This window comes from Populus euphratica, unplaced genomic scaffold (assembly GCF_000495115.2).
Source record: "Populus euphratica unplaced genomic scaffold, PopEup_1.0 scaffold146.1, whole genome shotgun sequence".
NCBI classification, from domain to species: domain Eukaryota; kingdom Viridiplantae; phylum Streptophyta; class Magnoliopsida; order Malpighiales; family Salicaceae; genus Populus; species Populus euphratica.
Window position 1 is genome coordinate 136,426 of NW_011500037.1, and position 22,365 is coordinate 158,790.

The 22,365-nt window shown below is 31.6% G+C and overlaps 3 protein-coding genes across 7 annotated transcripts in view; all 3 read left to right on the forward strand.

The window, feature by feature from the left end:
* The window catches only part of LOC105142785 (bifunctional 3-dehydroquinate dehydratase/shikimate dehydrogenase, chloroplastic-like), a 9,724-nt gene extending 4,052 nt beyond the window's left edge, over positions 1 to 5,672 (forward strand). The window contains exons 2-11 of one of the 3 annotated variants that reach the window (XM_011050576.1): positions 365 to 635; positions 2,282 to 2,387; positions 2,594 to 2,812; positions 3,179 to 3,519; positions 3,857 to 3,920; positions 4,128 to 4,236; positions 4,369 to 4,515; positions 4,646 to 4,794; positions 4,887 to 5,049; positions 5,530 to 5,672. In XM_011050576.1, coding sequence (XP_011048878.1) covers positions 421 to 635; positions 2,282 to 2,387; positions 2,594 to 2,812; positions 3,179 to 3,519; positions 3,857 to 3,920; positions 4,128 to 4,236; positions 4,369 to 4,515; positions 4,646 to 4,794; positions 4,887 to 5,049; positions 5,530 to 5,573 — 1,557 coding nt within the window. In that variant the 5' untranslated portion in view covers positions 365 to 420 and the 3' untranslated portion in view covers positions 5,574 to 5,672. Of the gene's footprint in view, positions 1 to 92; positions 636 to 2,281; positions 2,388 to 2,593; positions 2,813 to 3,178; positions 3,520 to 3,856; positions 3,921 to 4,127; positions 4,237 to 4,368; positions 4,516 to 4,645; positions 4,795 to 4,886; positions 5,050 to 5,529 lie in introns of those variants that run through there. The other 2 variants (XM_011050574.1, XM_011050575.1) reach the window with 2 other exon arrangements.
* Positions 5,673 to 5,740: 68 nt separating this feature from the next.
* Positions 5,741 to 8,068, forward strand: LOC105142786 (bifunctional 3-dehydroquinate dehydratase/shikimate dehydrogenase, chloroplastic-like). 2 transcript variants are annotated; one of them, XM_011050579.1, is made up of 4 exons: positions 5,741 to 6,959; positions 7,081 to 7,186; positions 7,301 to 7,520; positions 7,621 to 8,068. In XM_011050579.1, exons 1-4 carry the CDS (start codon positions 6,847 to 6,849, stop codon positions 7,647 to 7,649), a joined length of 468 nt encoding a protein of 155 aa, XP_011048881.1. In that variant the 5' UTR covers positions 5,741 to 6,846; the 3' UTR covers positions 7,650 to 8,068. The 2 variants fall into 2 exon arrangements, with proteins under 2 accessions (XP_011048881.1, XP_011048880.1); XM_011050578.1 differs by having other exon boundaries at positions 7,301 to 8,068.
* A 9,065-nt stretch (positions 8,069 to 17,133) lies between these two features.
* Positions 17,134 to 22,289, forward strand: LOC105142787 (uncharacterized). Of its 2 annotated transcripts, none has more exons than XM_011050580.1 (3): positions 17,134 to 17,376; positions 18,149 to 18,292; positions 18,401 to 22,289. In XM_011050580.1, the coding sequence occupies exon 3, from the start codon at positions 18,523 to 18,525 to the stop codon at positions 21,898 to 21,900; it is 3,378 nt and encodes a 1,125-aa protein (XP_011048882.1). In that variant the 5' UTR covers positions 17,134 to 17,376; positions 18,149 to 18,292; positions 18,401 to 18,522; the 3' UTR covers positions 21,901 to 22,289. The 2 variants fall into 2 exon arrangements, with proteins under 2 accessions (XP_011048882.1, XP_011048883.1); XM_011050581.1 differs by lacking the exon at positions 17,134 to 17,376 and adding an exon at positions 17,419 to 17,570.
* The last annotated feature ends 76 nt before the right edge of the window (positions 22,290 to 22,365 follow it).

A 22,365-nucleotide genomic window follows, 5' to 3' on the forward strand; every position in this document is an offset into this window, starting at 1 on the left:
TTTAAAAAAAAAATACACTTGAAAAAATCAATGCAAAGCAAATGCAAGAAACGGCTTGAGTGTCAGGTTTTTATTTCATTTTCCTAGAACTTGCTTCAAGTGGAGGCCGTGGCAAAACTCACCAAACCTTATCTGCTAATTTCTTGGCTATATATTTATATATACCCTAATCCCACTTGAGAAAAACAAAGCATTGCTTGGCATGAGCTTGTTCTATTAGGATTGCTGGGTCTCTATTATATTCTCTTCATTTTGATCTCCTTTCCTTCTTCTTTTCTATTTTGTTTAGTTTTTCTTAAACTTAGAATCCAAGAAAGTGTCGATCTTGCCTTCTATATCATACCCTGCAAGCACAAAGCGCGGGGTCACTGCCCTTTTCTGTCTAAAAAATTACTGGTTTCTTCATCTTTTTGGCCTCTGATGGGGAGTGTAGGAGTCCTGACAAATTCTGTAATGGTTTGTGCTCCATTAATGGCTCAATCTGTTGAGCAAATGGTGCTTGACATGCATAGTGCAAAGGCACAAGGTGCCGATGTTGTGGAGGTCAGGTTGGACTGCATTAACAAGTTTCAGCCTAGCCAAGACCTGGAAACCATCATCAGAAACAAGCCATTGCCGGTGATCATTGTCTACAGGTAACTTCTTTTTTCTTTTTTTCTTAAATTAGACTCGATCCCATATGGTCAATTTTGGAATTATTCAATGAGAAAAATTAGTAGTGATCGAAGAGAAGGAAACGGCTCTGAATGGAATGCGTCTCCCATGGAAAGTTTTATCCTTGTAAGTAATCATTAAATGGATTGGCTTTATGCGGGCAATGATCTTGTATGGGAGGAGTAGGTCTCCAGTCTCCTTAAACCTTTCTCCACTTCCCACGTTTTTGGGTGAACTTCAAATTGTATCCCTGTAGATTCATGAATGTTCTATTTCATCCCTTATGTTTTAAGATCTTCTAATCTTATCCTTTTAGACTTCACAAAGGTCCAATGTTACTCCTAATCACTAAATAGCCTGTTTTTTAAAATTGGGTTTTTGAGTATAGATGGGGGAAAAGTGAGAAAAAATAAAATAAAGTGTGAAGATATTAGTTTTTAATTAGTTCATAATCAGGGAGGATAATATTGGAACTCTCAAAAACTATATGAATAACTTTTAAATTTTATATCATTAAAGTAGGAGTGGAACATATGGTAATGACAAAAATATAATTTAACTCTTTTTTTTAACTTTCTTATCTCCCTCTATTTTTAAAAATATAAGAATTATTGTAGAAATAAAGACAACATGTGAGCGCTCACATCATGTGGTAATTTCATTGACCGCATGTTTGTCAAAATTTTAATCTTTTAAAAAATAATTATGCATATTTTAATATAAAAAATATATTATATTAATATATTAAAAATATTTCAAAAAATAATCATGTAAATAATTAAATGATCTATAATTATAATCGATAATGAGACCCATATTATAATGGGACCCATATGCAAGGCTCACGAGGGGAGCTCTACGCTGATGTTTGTGCCTCGTGGGTTTCCGACAACCTTTAGATTCCTTCACTTTCTTTTTCTTTTTCTTTTTTGTCATTTTGATAAAAAAAGAAAGGAAAAAAAAAAGCTGGAAGTTTAACACAAGAAAATGAAAGGAAATTGGCTAACCATTAGATTCATCACGGATTAATTAAACTCCATACGGGTTGATCAAGAGCAAGGTTGAAGTCATGGATGGTACGGGTTAATCTAATTCAACAAAAATATTTTCAAAATTAAAATAATTTTATTTAAGAAAAGAAAATCAGCCCAAGCTAAAACCCAGATCTGGAAATATACTTGTGTTGTTTAAAGAAAGGATCATAATTAGTGTACATGGTGAGGAGGTGTGTGTTCTAATTAGATTTTATCTGATACATTCAAGAAATAATCAAAGATGGACTAATCTTACAAAAGAAAAAGGAAAAACACGAACATCGCAGTTAGAAAATGAATTTAGCATGGTTCCAATGAGGCGGCTCGACGAGTTAATCTAGTGATCAAATGATCTCATATTATATATTTTTTTAATTGTTTTTTTGATAAATATAAAAAGAATTAAATTCACCTGTCAACTAATAGATTGACCTAATTAACTCACTTTGTACAGATTAAAATCCTAAACAGGTCTTGTAACCTTGGAATTTATGGAAATTGGAAGGCATATGTGTGTGCACTAGATGCAGGCTTTAATAAATAAATAAAAACTATCAATTTCTTTTATGTTAATTATAGCATAATTGTACCAGGCCAAAGTGGGAAGGTGGGCAGTATGAAGGGGATGAGCACAAAAGGTTGGAAGCACTTCGTTTGGCACATGATCTGGGGGCTGATTATATTGATTTGGAGCTCAAGGTAGTTTATGAAGTTCTTTTTCGGGATTGAATTGGGTAGAAAACTGCAAAACGTGTGATGTTCTATCAGAAAACTAGAAATTTGTGATTTGTGTTGATTGTTTATGCCTGTAACTTGCATAAGTAGCAATATGACAGTGTTGATCATCACGGTTAACATTCTGTGAAGCTCTGGCTCGTATTTGACTTGCATCCCATGTCATACAGGTTGCCTCTGAGCTGATATGGGAACTGAAAAACAAGCATCAGAATGGTGGGAAAGTCATTGTATCATCTTACTTGAATGGTGCAACCCCCTCGAAAGAAAATCTCAGCCATCTTGTTGCAACCATGCAAGCTACTGAAGCAGATATCATTAAAGTTGTTTCTAATGCAGATGATATTACAGAAATGGAAAGGATTTTTTATTTGCTTTCGCATTGCGAGGTATGAGACATCATGCTAAAAGCTTTATGCCTTTAAGGTGTATAGAAATGGCAAAAGTTCAGAGTGGATGAAAATAAACTAGTTAGATGTGGCATTTATCACTCTGTAGATTATAAATCAAAGTAAAGCATGTTTGATTTGTATACATGCACACAGAGATCAAATTTATTGGGAAAGAACAAGTTGTAATTCGAGATTGGGTTGGCTAAGAGAAACCAAAAAAGAAAATAAAGTCGGTGGAGATTAGAAATGAGAGTGAAAATCTTCATAACATAAGGTTTTGGTCATGATTGGGATCAAGATAGATTCTTCTTGGAATCAGACTTTCTCGCGTGATACAATTTCAGCTTTTTCTGTAACCTGCAGGTGCCAGCAGTTGCATACTCGGTGGGGGAGAGGGGCCTCATAAGCCAGCTGTTGTGCCCCAAATTCGGTGGTGCTTTAGTCTATGGATCCATGGAAGGAAATTCAATTCCTGGTTTACCTACATTAGACAGCCTTAGAGAAGCCTACAAGGTTGACTGCATCAATTCAGATACTAAAGTTTTCGGTCTTCTTTCAAAACCAGTTGGCCACAGCAAAGGCCCTCTGCTGCATAATCCTACCTTGAGACATGTGAACTTTAATGGGATCTATGTCCCCATGTTTGTCGATGATCTCAAGAAGTTCTTTGATGTCTACGCAAGCCCTGACTTTGCTGGTTATAGGTACGGTACATGCAATTTTGTAGTCCTTTTTGAAGTTAATAAGGGATCAATGTTTTAATATAAAACTTTGCTTAATTTGACATCACATGTGAAGAACTTGTTTTTTCTCGGTTCAATATTCATTTTGCATAAAATTGGAAGGAGGATTGCTAGAAATTGTGAAGTGCCGTCTATTTGTATGTTACATTTGGTTCGTATAAGATATATAAAATCTTTCTTACAGTTATTTTTGAATTAATCATATGTTACGAGTTCAAATCTCATGGTTTAATCTTTTGGTTGAGATCATCGTCTTTCCTGATGTAGTTTCTCATTTCGCTCATTTTCTGAACTTTAGTGTTGGGTTTCCATACAAGGAGGCTGTTGTGCAGTTCTGCGATGAAGTCCATCCACTGGCTAAGGTGATTTAATCTTCCATTTTAGATGTTTTGTAATTTGACAGGTATTTTTATTTTCCATCTTCACAGAAGCTTGATGCTTATGACCATCTTGTAAGTTTTTCATCTTGATGACAACAGTGATCGGTTATAATTTATTATACTTGATGTTACAGTTCTTGATTATAGCCCTGATATATTGCAATGTAATCAACATTTTGTGCCTGTCAGTGTATAGGAGCTGTTAATACCATCATAAGGAGGCCCTGTGATGGGAAACTGGTAGGTTATAATACAGATTGTGAGGGTTCAATAACTGCAATTGAGGATGCTTTGAGAGGTACTGACATTACTTCCTCAGCTCTGTATCTTTAGAAGGTTGTTTACGTTTTGAAAGTGACTGTAAATACTTAGTTATAGCTTATCAGATCTGGTTAGTGATATATACGCATTGGTCATGTGAATATCACAGATCAGAAATACGTCAATGGCAGATCCTTAAATTCTCCGTTGGCTGGGAAACAGTTTGTGGTAGTTGGTGCTGGAGGTGCTGGAAGAGCAATTGCAGTTGGAGCTAAGAGTAGAGGAGCCCGTGTAATTATTTTCGACATCGATCTCGGTTGATCCACTGTCATTTTCTTTTTTTTCCTTGAAGTAGTATGCTGATTAGTTCCTTATGAACTGGTAACATAAGAAATTCAAGAGCATCTAAAACGTTCTTCATCTCCTTCTCATGTTTTTCCAAAAAGAGAGAGCAAAGAGTCTTGCTCGAGCTGTTTCTGGTGAAGCTCAACATTTTGAAAGTCTAGCACATTTCCAGCCTGAGAATGGGGCAATCCTTGCAAATGCAACACCGATAGGAATGCATCCGAGTACAGATCGAATTCCCGCGGCCGAGGTTCTCTCCGCTTCATCTTCTCTCCACTTCATAACAAGGCCAGAATTTCATGTTGGTTTTCATTATTAAAACCTTATATTTGTTTGTTTAAGGAAACCTTGGGGAACTACCAGCTGGTATTCGATGCTGTTTACACACCAAGAAAAACCAGACTATTAAAAGATGCTGATGCTGCTGGAGCAATTACAGTGAGTGGAGTTGAGATGTTCCTTAGACAGGCCATCGGGCAGTTCAAACTCTTCACCGGCAGAGAAGGTATCTCACCTACTTCTCCTTTCTATCGCTTTCGTAATCATCCCTTGTATTTCTTCATTGTATCTCCTATATATTCCTTCCAAAGGCCTACAGGCTACCACGCTGAGCCCGGATAATACTTGCTAGCAATTGAAGAACTTCACACCTTCTATACCATCCTACAACTGTCATGCAAACTTGGAATTGAACCGGATTTATACTCTAGTCGATAAGTTTTACTCACAAACTTGAATTATTGAAATGGCAAGAACTTGTCTATCAACCAAAGCCCTGCAATCCTTATTAACTGAAGTTGCCAACTTCAATCCTTAATGATCTTGTACAATTCTTTTATCCACCGCAGATAAAAAGCCCATCACAGAGTCATTCTTCCTCAAAGCTCGTTTAATGAATAGAAAACCTTTAATGTATAATATAGTTTCATAAATTCCATCTATGATTGAAATGACCTCATTTTTGTCTCTCCATCTCTGCTTGCAGCTCCGAAGGACTTCATGCGGGAGATTGTTTTAGCCAAATTCTGATGTGTGGCACCATATAAATAATGCTGTGATGTGTAATCTCGGACTATCATTTAATTGCGAATATCGTTTCGTAAATAAAAGCTGATCGATTTTTGAAAACTAGTTATTCCTTCTCCTGCATTTAATTGCGAATATCGTTTCGTAAATAAAAGCTGATCGATTTTTGAAAACTAGTTATTCCTTCTCCTGCATTTAATTGCGAATATCGTTTCGTAAATAAAAGCTGATAGATTTTTGAAAACTAGTTATTCCTTCTCCTGCTGGTTACTTGATTATTATGCAAGGACATTAAATGTATCAGTCCTCTGCTCAACAGTGAGTCCTGGCTTCCATTTTCAAGGCTGAAACCAAATGTTAAACAAGAAAGGGGTGTTCTGGGAGATAAAATTGTCTTTTAAAAAACATTAACAGAACAGAAAAGGTTTAAAAAACCATTAAAAACCAAATATTATAGTTTGACAAGATCCACAGTTTGTGTTTATGAATGAGTTCAATGAAATGGAAAACGTTATGAATACCCCCCAAGACTCGAGTCCATATAATCTGTAGCATTCTCAGAGCATAAAAAATATAGCTAAGAATACATACAAAGTTCGAAGAATGTTTGGTGTAATACTTGAAGTTAGAAGGTAGCAAATGGCAAGAACAAGATTGTCAAATGGTTTCTGTCATGGATAATAACAATAAGGTTGGACGAATTTTCTTGAATTGCGTTTGGATCTTTTCTAAAATTACCTGTTCTTAGTAAGATTTGATCCTGTGAATAGATACTTCGCAAAACTTGAGGAATTTTGTGTATGAAACTAATTCCATGTAAATATATAATATTTTTAAAAATTTAATGTCAAAACTCAAATATAAGACTTCAGGTTGAATGAGTTTATTCTTCTTTAACATGCTATTGGGGGCAGTTTTGCTGAGAATTCTCCCTCGTAAACTCAACTCCTAAGACCAGCATAGCAATTAACTTTTCTTGAAAATGGGAAGCCTTCCTGAACATTAGTTTTCCATTTTTTCAGGCCAGGCTCCACTTAATAATGTTATCTGTATGTTTTTCTTTCAATTCCTCAAATAAATTTGTTCAGCAGGTGTCAAAGCTTTCTCATGTTGACTGCTGTCATCTGGCTGATTTTCCACCTTTGGTTGCTTGTTTTTCGTTCATTACATCTGATCTTCAAATAAGTACTGGTGAAGTGCGAAGCAGTCCTACATGGCTATGTACACCATTACTGGGAACCACGGTCGGTCGATCAAATGTTGATCCCAAAGAGAAATGCTAAGAAAATCGGTGCTGATGTCGTCGATTGTCTGGCAAACTTCTATCCTCACCAAGGTCTTGAAATCCTTATTTTACAGTCTCCTTTGCTCACTTGTGGTCACTTGCAGGTAGAGACCAAGTCGAACAATACTTGCTTCTTTCGTTATGACATTTACTTGGACTCTGCTCCACAAATGTCAAATCTTTTTCTCAGTTAATAAGCTTCTTTGTGAAATCTGTACTTTCCAGACCAATTTGGGAAGGTAGTCAGTATGAGGATGATGAAACCAAGCGGCGGGAAGCACTTCGTTTGGCAATGCAATTGAGAGCTAACTATATTGATTTTGAGCTTGAGGTATCCATTTTGTCAAATAAACTCCGGTTTCTAGTGCAGAATGTTTCCGTTGGAAAATACCATCTGATACTGCTTTTTGGAAGCCCTGAGCCTCCTAGCCTTGTTGTTGTGCAGATTTTTCATGAATTCAACGATTCCATGGATGGAAAGAAACCTGATAAATTCAAAGTCATTGTTTCATCTCACAATTTTCACAATACTCCAACTGCTGAGGCCATGGCCGATCATTTTACGAGAATACAAGCCACTGGAGCTGACATGGTGAAGATTTCTACAACTGCATTAGACATAAAAGATTACGGAAAACATTTTTCGGGTTATGGTGCATTTTCAAGTAAGCAATGCACAAATTTCATGGAACTCTTTTCCGAGATTTTGGTCATATCATCTATGAAATTTCCACATAAATGCGTCTCTATCAACCAAAACTACAGGTCCCAATTATAGGAGTTGTATGGGGTGAAAGGGGCTTGATTTCATGGTTACTATATCAACTCCTGGACAATCTACTGCAGAGGATTTGGGGCGGTGCTTCTTGTTTGAACTCTGAGTCTGCGACGTGAATCACGTGGTCGGGGATAGAACCCAGGCCCATCATTCATCATTCACGTGGTTGGGGATGTTGACCCAGGCCCATCATTTTGCAGCATGCTTTGAGACGCATATGGAATGTCTGATTTTACCCTTAGCGAGCAGGTTTAGGTTTAGGGGTGATAGGGTCCTTTTAATGGGACCTTTTATTAATTACATTGAAAAGGGTTAATTGATATTTTTCAAATTTTTATCTACAGTGTAATTATTAAATGACGCTAAAAAAAAGTTTTTTTTAGTTTCATGAGCAAGTCAACTGCTCCTCGAAAATAATATTTCTTAATTATAGATACAAGGACACTTTTAGAATTTTTGCTTTAATTTTTTTTGTAATTTTCCTGTGAGGATGGGAGTAATTTATTTTTTTAATATATATTATTTTAATTTAAAATATATATAAATTATTATTTTAATTTAAAAGCGATTGGTGTATTTTAAACGCATGTCATTTACTGAACATCACTTTTTATAGCAATATTTGATCCCTTGTCATAATGATAAGATACATGTTTGCATTCAAAACTCGATAGAGCTCCAATAACAAGTTGTCCCTCTTCTTTTCTCTCTCCAAAAAAAACATGATGGCCATTGCACATATGAAAAAAGAAGTTTGAGTATTTGATTGTTATGTTAAATTATATCCACAATCTTTTCATTGGAATGTATTTAGTTTTTAATTATTTATTGTGTTATTTTCTTTTCAGTTTCATTTTTTGATATTTTATTTTTATATCAAATTTAATCATCATTCTTTTAGTTGCAATATATTTGATCTTCAATTATTTTTTTCAATTTCATTCATTTACACTTGATTTTTATATTAGATTTGATTTTGAATTTTTTAATTGTGATGTATTTAGTCATGAATTCTTTAATGAATTAATCTTTCAATTTTATCTATTAACATTTTATATCAAATATGGTCTTGATTCTTTTTATTGTTATTTTTAGTTATTTTTATCATTTTCTTAATTAAAATTATTTTTTGATTCCACTCTTTATGATTTGGTTTTATTTTATTTTTTATATCAAATTTGGTTCTCGTTGTTTTCAAATCTATATTTTTTAAAATAATTTATTTAATTTATTTTTTCAAGTTTATCTCTAATTATTTTGGTTGGTTGAGAATTTTGAATTTTCTATTTTTTCAGGTTTGTTTTTTATGTTGTGATCAAGCAACATGATCTATGTCACAAGTTTTGAAAGTTGGACCAGGTTAACTTTAATTATTTTTAGTTATTTTTTATTTTTTAATATTTGATTTTATTTGATTTTTAACAAGTTTTTGTCCTCATTCTTTTAATTATTATTTTTTATTCTATTCTTAGTTTTTTTCAACTTAGCCTATAATTATTTTCTTTTATTTTGTTTTTATACCATATTTGGTCTGCATTATTTTAATTTTAAATTGTTTTACAATTAGATATTTTATTTTATTATTATTTTGTCATTGTCTATCAATAAAGTGATCTTTTATAGAAAATTGATTTTTTTATAATTATTTTACATTAAATTATTTATCCTTAAACTTTATTGTAAGAAAACTCTGGCCTGTGGTATATTATTTTACAATTTTTGAAAACTCTGGCTAGTGGTATATTATTTTAACATTTAAGAAAGAAAAAGCAGGTGTTTGAAACAGTAGAAAAAATAGTTTTTTAAAATATTTTTTATTTTAAAAATTATTTTTAATATTAGTATATCGAAATAATAAATTTTTATATTATTTTTAATATTAGTATATTAAAACAATAAAAAAATATTTTAAAAAATATATATAATGGGATCGCTATCGGAGAAGGGAAAAAAGAAGAAGTGAGAAAGTGACATGGGAAATTCGTCTTGATCTTCCTATTTATGCAGCAAACACAGTCGCTTGCTGTGCTATTTTGGATATCTGTGAGTTGCTCGTGCCATAGTTTCCACATTGGTGATGTCCACTTTCTATTTATGTTCCACTATTTTCTTTTCTTGTCTTTGATCTTGCTTTTGGAATCGATCTTCAGATGAAAAGTTTATAACTTTTCGCTTGTGTTTCTTGCTTTCTTTGCCAGGCGAATGCAAAGTTGCTAGTAAAGCTGCAGGACAAGCCAGAACCAGGCAGAAGTTGCTTTGCGGGATTTGATTACTGTCTTCGCCAGTACAAGATATAGATAATAGTTCGAGTGATGATTTTTTATTCATTTTGATTTTTATTAAAAAAAATAAACAAACTGGTTTTTTTAAAATAATTTAAATTGAATCAAAACTAATTAATTTCAAACTGTTTTTTTATATTTAGCTTAATTATTTTTGGTTTCACTCAGTTTTTTTAAGTTTTTTATTTCATATTTATAAAATAGAATCGATTAGTTTTTTTAAAATTTTAATAAGTTTAATTAATTTTTTTATTTTCTTAATTTAATTGATTTTTCAGTTTATTTGCTAACTCCTAGATAATATAAATACAAAGAATATATTTTTATAATCTTTATATTTTGAAAGAATATAAATTTATTTTAATATGATTTTATAAATAGATTTATTTTATATTTTATCTTTATTCTTCTAATCAACCTTATATTTCTTCTATATCTATTTATTTTGTTCTTAAACACTAATCAAACCTAACCAATTAAATTTTAAAAAATCATAAACGTGTGAAAATATAAAAATTTAGAGGGGCTGCCGCCCTGCAAGAAAAAAAAAATCAGCCCCTCTCCTCTAATAAATTAGATTTTTAGTTCTGAAAGTTTTTTTAAAAAATTAAATACCCCGCTCTAATTTTTATTTTTTTAATCTAATTTATCCCTTCAAAAATCACTAGTTTGTCAAGATAAATTCAGCTGACAAATAACTCAAATCTTCCTCCTGTTTTGCTTCTTCTTCTTTTTTCTTTTTTTCTTTCCATTGTGTTTACCTTGTATTTTGGTAGTATTTAAAAACGTAGTTAAAATTATATTTTTTAATTTTAATTTTTTATTTAAAATTAATTTTTTTATATTTTTAATGTGCTAGCATTAAAAATAATTTTATAAAAAAATATTATTTTAATTACATTAGAGAAGAAATTCCCATTGATTTATGTCCAAATTCCAACATCTGAATCCATGATCCACAGCCAAGTCATTTCAGATGAATTGAAATGTGCAAATCATTTGTTTGAAATTATTCTATTATATCAATAAATTTCCATGTTCTTTTTGTTGCTTTGTTCTTGGCCAACCAGAAATTAGTCCTCCAAATAATAACGTTTGTCAAAGAAGTTCCTCAATTGGATTCTCAAAATTAAGAAAATTGCAATTTTATTCTCTCTTTAGAGAGAGTACTAGTGCTAGTTTAGTTATGGTCTTGTTAACAATTAATATTAAACACCTATCACCACTGAAATCCATTATAAACTCAATAATAAACAAGCTTAGCCCCGTTTAGCATTGCTATTATAGGTTAAAATTCAAATTTTTTTAATGCAAAATTTAATTTTTATTTTTTAAAATTATTTTTATATGTTGATATCAAAAATTCATATTAAAAATATTATACAATATTAAAAAATATTAATATTAAAAATATTATACTAATATATTTCTAAATAAAAATATTTAAAAAAATAATCAATATAGAATTTCCATTAACATGCATGAATCACAACTTATCATCGTGTACATTACAAATTCTTAACGAATTTCAATGATATATAATTTTTTTATGGATTTGTTAAACACATGCAATAATAATATTTTCAATAAATAAGAGCCAATGAGCAATATATTACAGCCATGAAAAAGTAAAAAAAATGAACCTGAAATACAAAAAAATAAAAATATCCAAGAAATAATTTTACAAGTGGGTGCGGTAATTCACCCGTTATTTACAAGTCGTTACAATCTAGCAATCGTTACGATATTATAACTATTATCGATGTGATTCACCAATAATGAAAGCTATAATATCAAATAAGAACCTCAATTTCATTAAACAATGAATGATTGTTATGTTAAATAACGGGTGTTATTAATAGATGCAAAGTTTATGACTAAATGTCATAATGAAAATTAAAAAAGTGTTTTTTTAATGTATTTTAAAATAATATTTTTTTATTTTTAAAAAATTATTTTTGATATTAGAATATCAAAATAATATAAAAATATCAAAAAAAATAATTTAAAACAAAAAAATTTTAATTGTTTTTAAATATTTTTAAAACATAAAAATAGTAATTATTTTAAAATATTTTTAAAACATAAAAATAGACCACCTTCTTATTATTTAGTTTCTAAAATAGTTTTGTTTTCCTTGTATTATAGTTATTATTGTTATATGTACTTGCACTAGAAATTCTATGAATATTTATAAGTAGTAGAGATTAAAAAAAAAAAATTGATGAGTCATGAATTTCATTTTATTTTTTTTGTATATATCTTTTTCTGATTTAAATAATAACTAATAAAATATTACTAAATATTCCCTTCCCTGAGGATTATAAAAATTTCTGCACTTGCACAATTTTTTTATTTATTTGAGTTATATTTGATCTTCTTTTCCACTTGCTTTATTCGTTTTTTTTTATCGTTTTTCATTTCAAAAGGAGACAAAATAATATTCAAGTTACTTAAGTATTTTAGAAATGAGGGTTAAGTTAGTAAAATAGACACAATTATAGAAGCAAAATAACTTCCCTTAAATCTTGGTAGCTGAAATTATTTGCATTAAACGCTCAGTAAATTATAACATTATTTACAGTAATAATTAGAAAAATCAAATTCAAATAATGTAAAATAAAATTCAATTAATGATCAAATGTTAACTTTTGGATTATCAAAATATTCAAAAGAAATTCAATTGGAAATTAGGATACTATATATATTTCTTGATTTAATTGAAAAAATATATGATGTGCCCCATTAGGGAAGGATATAAAATTAAAACAATCATAGACAACTGTTCATTTTAAGGTGAAAGATTGATTTATTTTAGTATTTATAGGTAATAATTTATTTTGTTTCTTTATTTATTTAAATCAGTTATGCATATTAAATAAGATTTTGAAGGTTATATCTTGAAAAAGGAATACACATCTAGTATACTTTGTTTCTTTATTTATTCTGATTATTTAATTCTCATTGATTGAAAACATAAACATTACATTTTGATTCTATTTTTTTTTATTATTGATTAGAATTTATGATTAGACAATTGACTTTGTCTTCGGCTTTAATGTATTATATACATAGTGGACCGACCTAGGAAATTTCTCAATCAATCAATATTATATAGTTTTTTTTTTAATCCCAAGATGGTTGTATAGTGAAAGCATTGACAATATATATTTTGCTAAATTAAAGTCTATTTTATAAGAGAATTGCAATTGGAATTGGAAATAGAGTATTTTAGAAAAGAATAAAAAGATAGTGACGTGGTATGTAAGTCGTAAAATATGACAATCTCTTTAAAATATAAAGAGTACTAAGTTATTAAGGGTCTAAGTGGATTCTCAAGCCAGTCAATACTTAATACATACCAAGGGGACTTTTCTTTCTAAAACATATCATATAGAAAGTCTATTTCTATGTTTTGTAGTCTTAAAAAATATATTTTAAATATAATATTTTATAATAAAAAAGCAACGCTATTTTTCAAGAAAATGAAATAAGTTATAATTCATTTTACAAAGAGTTGTAAATACTTTTAAACCATTTGACATTGTCATAATCTATTTTTGACTCCCCGTAAAAAAAATAATAAAATGCATAAAAATTAAAAAATATATTATCAAAAATATAAACAGTAAAAAATAATCTTAGCGCGCCCTAAAAATAATTAAAAATTAATTGAAAAAGTTAAAAAATATAAAGATTCGCACGTGTGGCATTGCACACATGCAACAGATATTGAGATTGAATTTATTTTTTGTTAAATTTTTTATTTTAAATTACTTTTTATTTTAAATATTTTTTCATGTACTAATATAAAAAATAAATATTAAGAAATAAAAAAATATTATTTTAATATATTTCAAAGTACAAAAAATATTTTTAAAAATATTTTTTTAAAACATCTCTTTAATCTATGACATACACTACATTCTAACCCTCAATTATTACCATTATCACTTCACCACTACTAATGTGTTTGATATTATAATTTTTTTTTAAAATAGATTTAATAAAAGCAATCAATTATTGCTTTTTATTTATCAAAGTTTCAAGAAAAAATTTGTAGTGAACCCCGTATATAAAATTATGATATCTGTTGAATAACCAAACATTTTTAGATTTATAATTAAAACAAAATATAGACAGCATCACATGAACAAATAGAGCCTATCACTACCATCATAACCAAAAACCTATGTAATCACCACTCAAACATGATTTTCAATATTGATATCATTCAGCCACCTTCTAATTTAAAATTTTTTGAAAGGGAGATTGATTTAGGTTTTGGATTGGCTAGTTATCAGGTTGAAGTATTTTACTTATTGAGATTTTATAATCCAGATTATTATATTATTATTAGTTTCAATACTCAATGTAAACTATAATAAAAATAAATAATATTTAATTATTTTTTTAAAATAGATAAGTTTGACAATAATACATATTATAGATAAAAAAAATTTATATTTTATTTTATCTTATCCATCATCAACCAAACATGATACATAAATAGTTGTTATGTTTTGTATATTATTATCAAATATAATTTCATTTTCATTTTATATTATATCTTGTATTCACTGTTTGTGTCCTTTTTATCCCAGGACAATAAACAAGCAATATATACTTGTGAAAAAACATATTTAAAAATTCAAATTACAAAAAAAAACTAAATAAGTAGAGTCTTTTATTATGGCTCTAAACATAAAAAACTATGGAATGGAACAATGTAAATATAATTTTTCTCTTTTCAAAAAAAATAATTAAACCTACAATTTAGGATAAAAATATTTTTTTTTATAGGATACAATCGTCATTGCAAAACTAAATAAATAGTTAAGTTACAATTATGCTCTTAAAAGAGAAAAGAAATATACTTGTATAGAGGGGTTTCTTCGCCTTTTTTTTTTTTTAAATAACAAAATGACAGAATTAACCTTGTAATTCAAAAAAAAACAAAGGCTATTTGCAAGGGTGTCTTGGTCTTTTTTAATAAGTTTTTTTGTTATTTTTAGGTTTTGTATGGGGTTACTTAGTAATTTTAAATTTTTAGATATTATTAAAAAAAATTATACACGTATTAGCGCGTTATAGCCTCCAATAGTGGTGCATAAGGGACGTTGTAGTTTTCAAAGTCCTGCTTCTATTGTGGCATTGAGTGGGGCGTAGTCTTTTTTCCAACAATATGGTGCATGCGCATGAATAAGGTCTGATTGAATTGTGTTTGAGGTTTTTTTTTCTTATTTCTTTTCTCTTTTATTTCCTAGAAAGACACATCTTAACTTAAAAAAAAAAAATCATGTCTTTTGGGTTGTAATCTTATCAATTTTAGTCCTTCTTCTTTTAATAATTATTTATTTCAGTTTTGATGCCTTTTGAAGTTTAGATTTCTCTCGGTTTCATCCCTGGGTATTTTTTTCAATTTGATTTCTTTTATTAGATTTGGTCCCTTTACTTTTAATTGCACTATTTTTTTGCTTTATATTTTTATTTATTTTTGTAATTTTATCCCTTTTAATTTTATTGCATTTGTTTTTTTAATTCATTTTTTATCCTCATTCCTTTAATTGTTATATTCTTATCCCTTTCTCTCTCTTTCTCTTTCTCTCTCTCTTTTTAATTTTACCCCTAACATTTAATTTCAATTGGTTTTTTTATCTAGTTTTGGTCCATATTCTTTCAATAATTTTTTTAATCATTTTCTTACACTTTTTTTCCATAGCCCCTAATTATTTTCTTTTATTTTTTATATCATGTTTGACATGCATTGTTTGATTTTTAAATTGTTTTACAATTGAGTAGTTTACTTTGTTATTTTTCATGATAGTTGACAAGATAGTCATTTATTGAAATTTTTTTTTTCAAATTCTTCATTTGATATTTGGTTATTAAACTCTTAACATTATTTTTTGTGTTTTTTTTGTTGAGTTATCACGATCTCATATCACAAGTAATAGATTGATCAAGTTAACCATAGTTGTGTCAATTTTTTTTCTCTCTCTAATTTTTTAATGAAATGGATTTTCTTAATAATTTCATACTGTGACGTAAAATTATTGGGCTTTAATCTATGTAATTTTTTTCACTTTTCTTTCTGTTGGATTATCCTAAGTGCGGGTTAATCAATTTAACTCAAGTTACCTTGTATTTTCTTATTTAATGTTTTTTCATATATATAACTTCGGTCTTTTTTGCTATATCCTTATCTTAAAAGTCTTTTTTTTTTATTTTGATCTCTTGTTATAAGTGGCGGGTTAGTTGAGTTGACTAATTTTTTTGTGAATTTATTTTTTTCATTTCATTATTTTGCATTAAATTAATTTTTCTTAAGTTTTGTCAATGTTTTGCTTCCTTTTCTATTATATTATTTTGAGAGCGGATTGGTCAAGTTAATCTAGGATAGCTTGCATTTTCATTCACAATGTTTTTTTATTTAACTTGGGCACGGGTTGTTAGTCCTTTTTTTTGGAGATTTGTTTTTCTTTTATCTCAGTCTCATGTCGTATGTGGTGGGTTAGTCGAGTTAATCTGACTTGACTCAGATTTTTTTCTTTTAGTTTTTTTATGATTTTTTTTCAATTTTACCATCTTGCATTAATTTATTTTCCCTTGAACCTTGTTATCTTTTCACTTTTATTACTATTTTGTTATTTCAAGAGTAGGTTTGTAAAGTTAACATGAATTAACTCAAGATTTTTTGATGTTTTTTTTATTCAACTTTGGTTTTTTTATTAGGTCATCCTTTTGAAATTATTTTTTTATCCCAATCTCATATTGCATGTTGTTGGTTCGTTAAGCTACTCTGAGTTGATTTAAATTTTTTTATTTAGTGTTGTTTTTTTAATTTTTTTTTCATATTTAACATTGAGTTATTAGACCTTAAACTTTATATTTTTTTTTATTTTTTTATAAGTTCTTTCAATCTCATATCCCAAACCATATTTTAATTAGTTTAACCTGGTCTCGTATCCCAAACCATATTTTAGTTAATTTAACCTTAATTATTTTAAATCATCATTATTTGAACATTTCTTTTAATTTTTAAATTTTTTTAACTCAATTAGTGAAACAAGGCTAGCTAGTCATGAATATTTATAAATCAAGCATTGGGCTATAACCCATTCAAAATAAAAAAATCAAACCTTAGGTCCAACTAACAAAGACCCTCTGCCTAAGATCTTACCTCTTCCACAAATGTAAAAAGAAGCACCTTCTCCACCTCCAAGTCTGGATAATTCCATAACCCCAATAAATGGCATAAAAGTTACACCCTAATAAATTATGCTAAAGGACTGTAAAATTCAAGACATCATTGGGGTTGCAAAAACAATTTCACACAAGGAGAGGGGCCTCTAGCTCAATCCTCTCTCTCCCTCCATCTGTTTCCTTCCTTTTCTTCTCCCCCCAAAATTTTGACACTAGTTCTGAAAAAAAAAGAAGTCAAAATACACACCCATTGAAGTAAGTTTTTTTTTTTATATATATATATATATTATTATTATTTCTATAGGATTTCCTTTTTCTTGCCCAACACCTCTCTCTCTATCTAACTCTTACAGAATTGTGTTTTGCGCTATGTTGCTAGGGTTTTAAAATCTGGGTTTTGGTTTTTTTGGACCTTTTTGCATGCATGTTGCTGGGTTTCGGTTTGTGAAGTAAGTTCCCATGGGGATCATTTGTGTTTACAAAGCTGAGTTTTGTTGTTTTGGTGTGATTCTGATGGTTTTGAGAGCTAAATAGTTATGGGTTTTGTGTTAAATCTGTCTATGTTTTTTTTTTGTTCATGAACTGGGTGTGTTTTTAGGGTTTTGAATGATAGATTTAGAGTTTGTTTGCCGCAATAAGTTTGTTGGCCTATGTTTTTGTGTTGCTTTTAAATTTTCTCTTAGCTGATGTTTAAGTCTTAACACTTTCGAATTTGTATTTCTAGTTCTTGTTTGTGGGCAATAGAGTCTTAAGATTCCTAAATATAGATCGAAGAGAAAATGTATATTTGGTATATCTGAAATGTGGTGATGGGTTTTTCTTTCTTTGTGCGTGTGTGTTTAAATTTACTGTTTATAGGGCCTTGAAATGGATTCTGCTGCCTTTTTCTTTCTTCTCCTTCTCCTTCTTTTTCTTCTTCTTCTCTTCTCTCTTTTCTTTTTTTTTTTTTTTTTTTTTTTTTTTTTTGGGGGGGGGGGGTTGGCAAATTGTTCTGATTTATTTTGTGACATCTGGATGTGGGTTTCAGGTTACTACTGTTTAAGCTTCTGGGGTCGGTTAGTTTGCTGCTTTTACTAGTGGGCGGATTCTGGTGCTTTGGTGGTGAAAGACCAGTGTTTTCTGTTTAAGCGTGATTGCTATTTCGAAGAGCATTTTGGTGGTTATTCAAATGGTAAGTCACTTGTCATTCTTTGTTGTCGGTAGACATGTTATTTGCTGTTACTGGAAATGGATTTAGTGGAAAATTCGGACTGAATATGCCTGGCTTGTATTAATGCAGCTCGAAGATTTTGGATGATAGTTGGAGGTTGGAAAGACAGGGCGAAAGTTGTTGCCTAGTTTTTCTGTGTGTGTGGCATTAGAAAGTGCATCTGATTTGTTGTTCTTGGATTTCAACCAAGCATGGAGTGCAACAAAGATGAGGCCATAAGAGCAAAGGATATCGCGGAGAGGAAGATGCAAAATGGTGACTTTGAAGGAGCAAAGAAAATTGCATTGAAGGCGCTGCAACTCTACCCTGATCTTGAGAATATTTCCCAAATGTTGGCAGTCTGTGAGGTTCATTGTTCTGCACAAAATAAACTATACGGGTCAGAAATGGATTGGTATGGAATTCTCCAAATTGAACGCTTTTCTGATGAGGCAGTTGTCAAGAAGCAATACAGAAAGTTTGCGCTCTCGCTTCATCCAGACAAGAACAAGTTTTCTGGTGCAGAGGCGGCTTTCAAACTGATTGGTGAAGCAAATAGGGTGCTTACAGACCCAGCCAAGCGTTCTTTGTATGATATGAAGTGTAAAGGTTCAGTGAGACCTGCTGCACCAAAGCCGACATCCCATCAGTCAAATCAGAACTCCATTGCCAAGAAGCAGCATGAGGCTAACAAATTTTCTAGCGCGCCTAGTTCGCAGTACATGAGTGCACATCCATACCAGCCACAGCGACCAACATTCTGGACATGCTGCACCTCATGTAATATGAGGTACCAGTACTACAGAGAACTTCAAAATAAAACTTTGCGCTGTCAAAGCTGCCAGAATTCTTTCATTGCAATCAATTTGGATATCCATGGAGTGGTTAATGGATCACCCTGGAGTCAATTCTGCAATCAGAATGGAGTTCCAAATCAGGGGCCCTCTAAAGTTGTTCCACAAAGAAACAGTGGAAAGCCTTCTGGTGCTAGTTTTTCAGACAGGTTTAGACCAGTTGACATTGGTGGGAGTTCTAAACTGAGTGAGGTGAAAGCAGGAAATAACATAAAAAATGGTGGTGCTTCCAAAGATTTGGGAACTTCCAGAGGTGCAAGCAGGAAGAGAGGAAAGCAGTCTCGAGTGGAATCTAGTGAGAGTTTTGAGACAGGAAGCAATGATGAGAGTGATGAAGATGTGGTTATTCAAGAAAATAGAAGTATTTCTGGACATAATTCAGGATCCTGTGGAGGCAATCAACCAAGGAGATCTTCAAGGCAAAAGCAGAATGTTTCTTACAAGGAAAAATTAATTGATGATGATGATTTTGCTGTATCCCCATCAAAAAGACAGAGGCTGAATGGATTGTCTAGTGTCATTGAAGAGGAGATTAAAGAAGCAGTCGGGGATGGTGGGTTACATAAGGAGCATACTTCAGCTGGTGTGGATGCTGCTGCAGTGGATAGAAATAAGGAGGTCAAGCAAAGGTCAAGTTCGGTTCTGGAAGAAAGTTTGTCAAATAAGAAAAGCAAAACTGGTGTGTTCATGAAGAGGGAGGAAGCATCCACGGTGGAGAAAGCTGATGCACTATCAGATAATAAAGATGGAAAACCCAAAGCTGATGACATTAGAAATCCAGAGACATTAGAAATCCCTGATCCAGATTTCAGTAATTTTGAGAATGACAAGGCTGAAAACTGTTTTGCTGTTAATCAATTGTGGGCTATTTATGATGATACAGATGGCATGCCAAGATTCTATGCTCGGATCAAGAAAGTTCTCTCACCTGGTTTCAAGCTACTGATAACTTGGCTCGAGGCTAGCTCAGATGTCGCACATGAGAAAGACTGGTCAGACAAGGATTTGCCTGTTGCATGTGGTAAGTTTGAAAGTGGGGGCTCTCAAAGAACTGCAGATCGTGCTATGTTCTCTCATCAGATGTGCTTTATAAATGGCAATAGCAGAGGCAGTTACTTGATATATCCTCAAAAAGGGGAAACTTGGGCACTCTTCAAGGACTGGGAAATGAAATGGAGTTCTGAACCAGAAAAGCATAGACCACCTTATAGATTTGAATTTGTGGAGGTCCTATCAGATTTTGACGAGAACTTTGGCATTGGAGTTGCTTATTTACAAAAAGTGAATGGATTTGTCAGCATTTTTCGGCGAGCTGCTCGAGATAGGGTCATCCAATTTTGCATTCCACCAACTGAGCTATACAAGTTTTCACACCGGATTCCTTCATTTAGAATGTCTGGCAAGGAAGGAGATGGTGTTCCTGCTGGGTCTTTTGAGCTTGATCCTGCTTCTCTGCCTAGCAATCTTGATGACCTCAGCGATCCCAGTGATGCTAAGCTGGAAAAGGAAAATGTGCATAATCAATCAACTAATTTGTGTTCTCAATCTCCCAAAAGTGAATTGAAAACCACAAAGAGCTCCAAGAAGATTTTCACGCCCAAGAAATATGAGAGTGGACCAGAAATAGGGAGCTCAATCTTTGGAAGATCTCAAACAGACACAATTGTAATTGTTGCAGGTCTACGTGCAAGAAACTGGGATGGTAGGAAGGTCAAAGACCCTGGCAACATTGCTCAGCCTGGAGGAATTTATATTTCATCCCCAGCTAAAGATAGGATTGAGACCCCTGAGAAACAGAATAAGAGTGAACTTGTAGCAGATGCATTGACACCTAGAAGATCTCCAAGGGATTTAAGTAACAAAAATGGTGAAGTTAATGCTAGTCAGGGTATGAATGACAGGGATACTCAAAAGAATACTGCAGCCAACAATGATGTAAGCCGTGGGAAACCAAGTTCTTTGTTGAGTCAACCTAATGATATGATGCATGTGAAGGATGGTGGTTCAGTTGGTCTCATAATAAGTGGCATGTCTTCTGGTCGTAAAGTTGTAGAGCTAGAAGTAGAGTGCTATAATTTCGAGAGGGAAAAGTCACAGGATAAATTTCAGCTTGCTCAAATATGGGCACTTTACAGCAATGATGGTGGGCTGCCCAGGAATTATTGTCAAATCAAGGTGATTGATTCTACCCCTAATTTCAGGGTGCATGTGGCAATGCTTGAAGCGTGCTCGCCTCCAAAAGATGCAAGGCGGCCTGTTTGTTGTGGTATATTTAAAGTTAACGATGATGAAACCAAGGTGCTCTCCACTTCTAAATTCTCTCATCTGTTGAAAGTTCAATCCATCGGGAACAGCAAGTATGAAATTCACCCCAGAAAAGGCGAGATATGGGCACTATATAAGAACTGGAATTCCGAGTTTACATGTTCAGACCAGAGCGTTGGTGAATCTGAAATTGTTGAGGTGCTGGAAGATAATGAATGCAGTGTGAAAGTTGTAGTTTTGATTCCTGCTAGAGTAAGTGAATCTCCTGGTAGAAATAAATGTTTTTACTGGGCTCCTAGAATCCAAAGATCAAAAACTGGGGTTCTGGATATACCACGAGCCGAGTTTTGTAGATTTTCACATCAGTGTTCTGCTTTCAAGCACGCTGGAGAGAAAGGTAAGTGCCCGAGAAGCTATTGGGAGATTGATCCTTCATCAATTATTTCTAATCCTGTAATTTTGGTAGATTGAATTGGCAGGTAGTGCATGTTTGAGCATCCCTTTTAATCCGTAATGTATAGGATTACCACCCAATTGTTTCCTGTGAGAAACATAAGTTAGTTGAAACTTGATGAACAATGCTCTTTTCTGTTTTAGGTCTGGAACCAATCATCTCAACTGTTCTCTTTTGCTGTTTCCAGACATGTTAATAGGCTTCTAGCTTCTCTGATGAATGCTAATGAACTAGTGTTGCATTTCAGGTTATATACAATTCGTTTCCTTTAGATTCTTTCTGTCTTTTGAAGCACTGAAGAATTTGATTAGAAATGAATGACGGTGTTTATTCGGTAGAATTGCATATGGTACTCCCTCGATGCTATACTCTTGTACTTGGTTGCTGAAGTTTATTTTCTTGATTTGATTCTGTTGCGTACAACTGCAAAATGATCCTGACTTGGTTTTTCTTTCTAATCTATGACCAATATGGCTAAATCT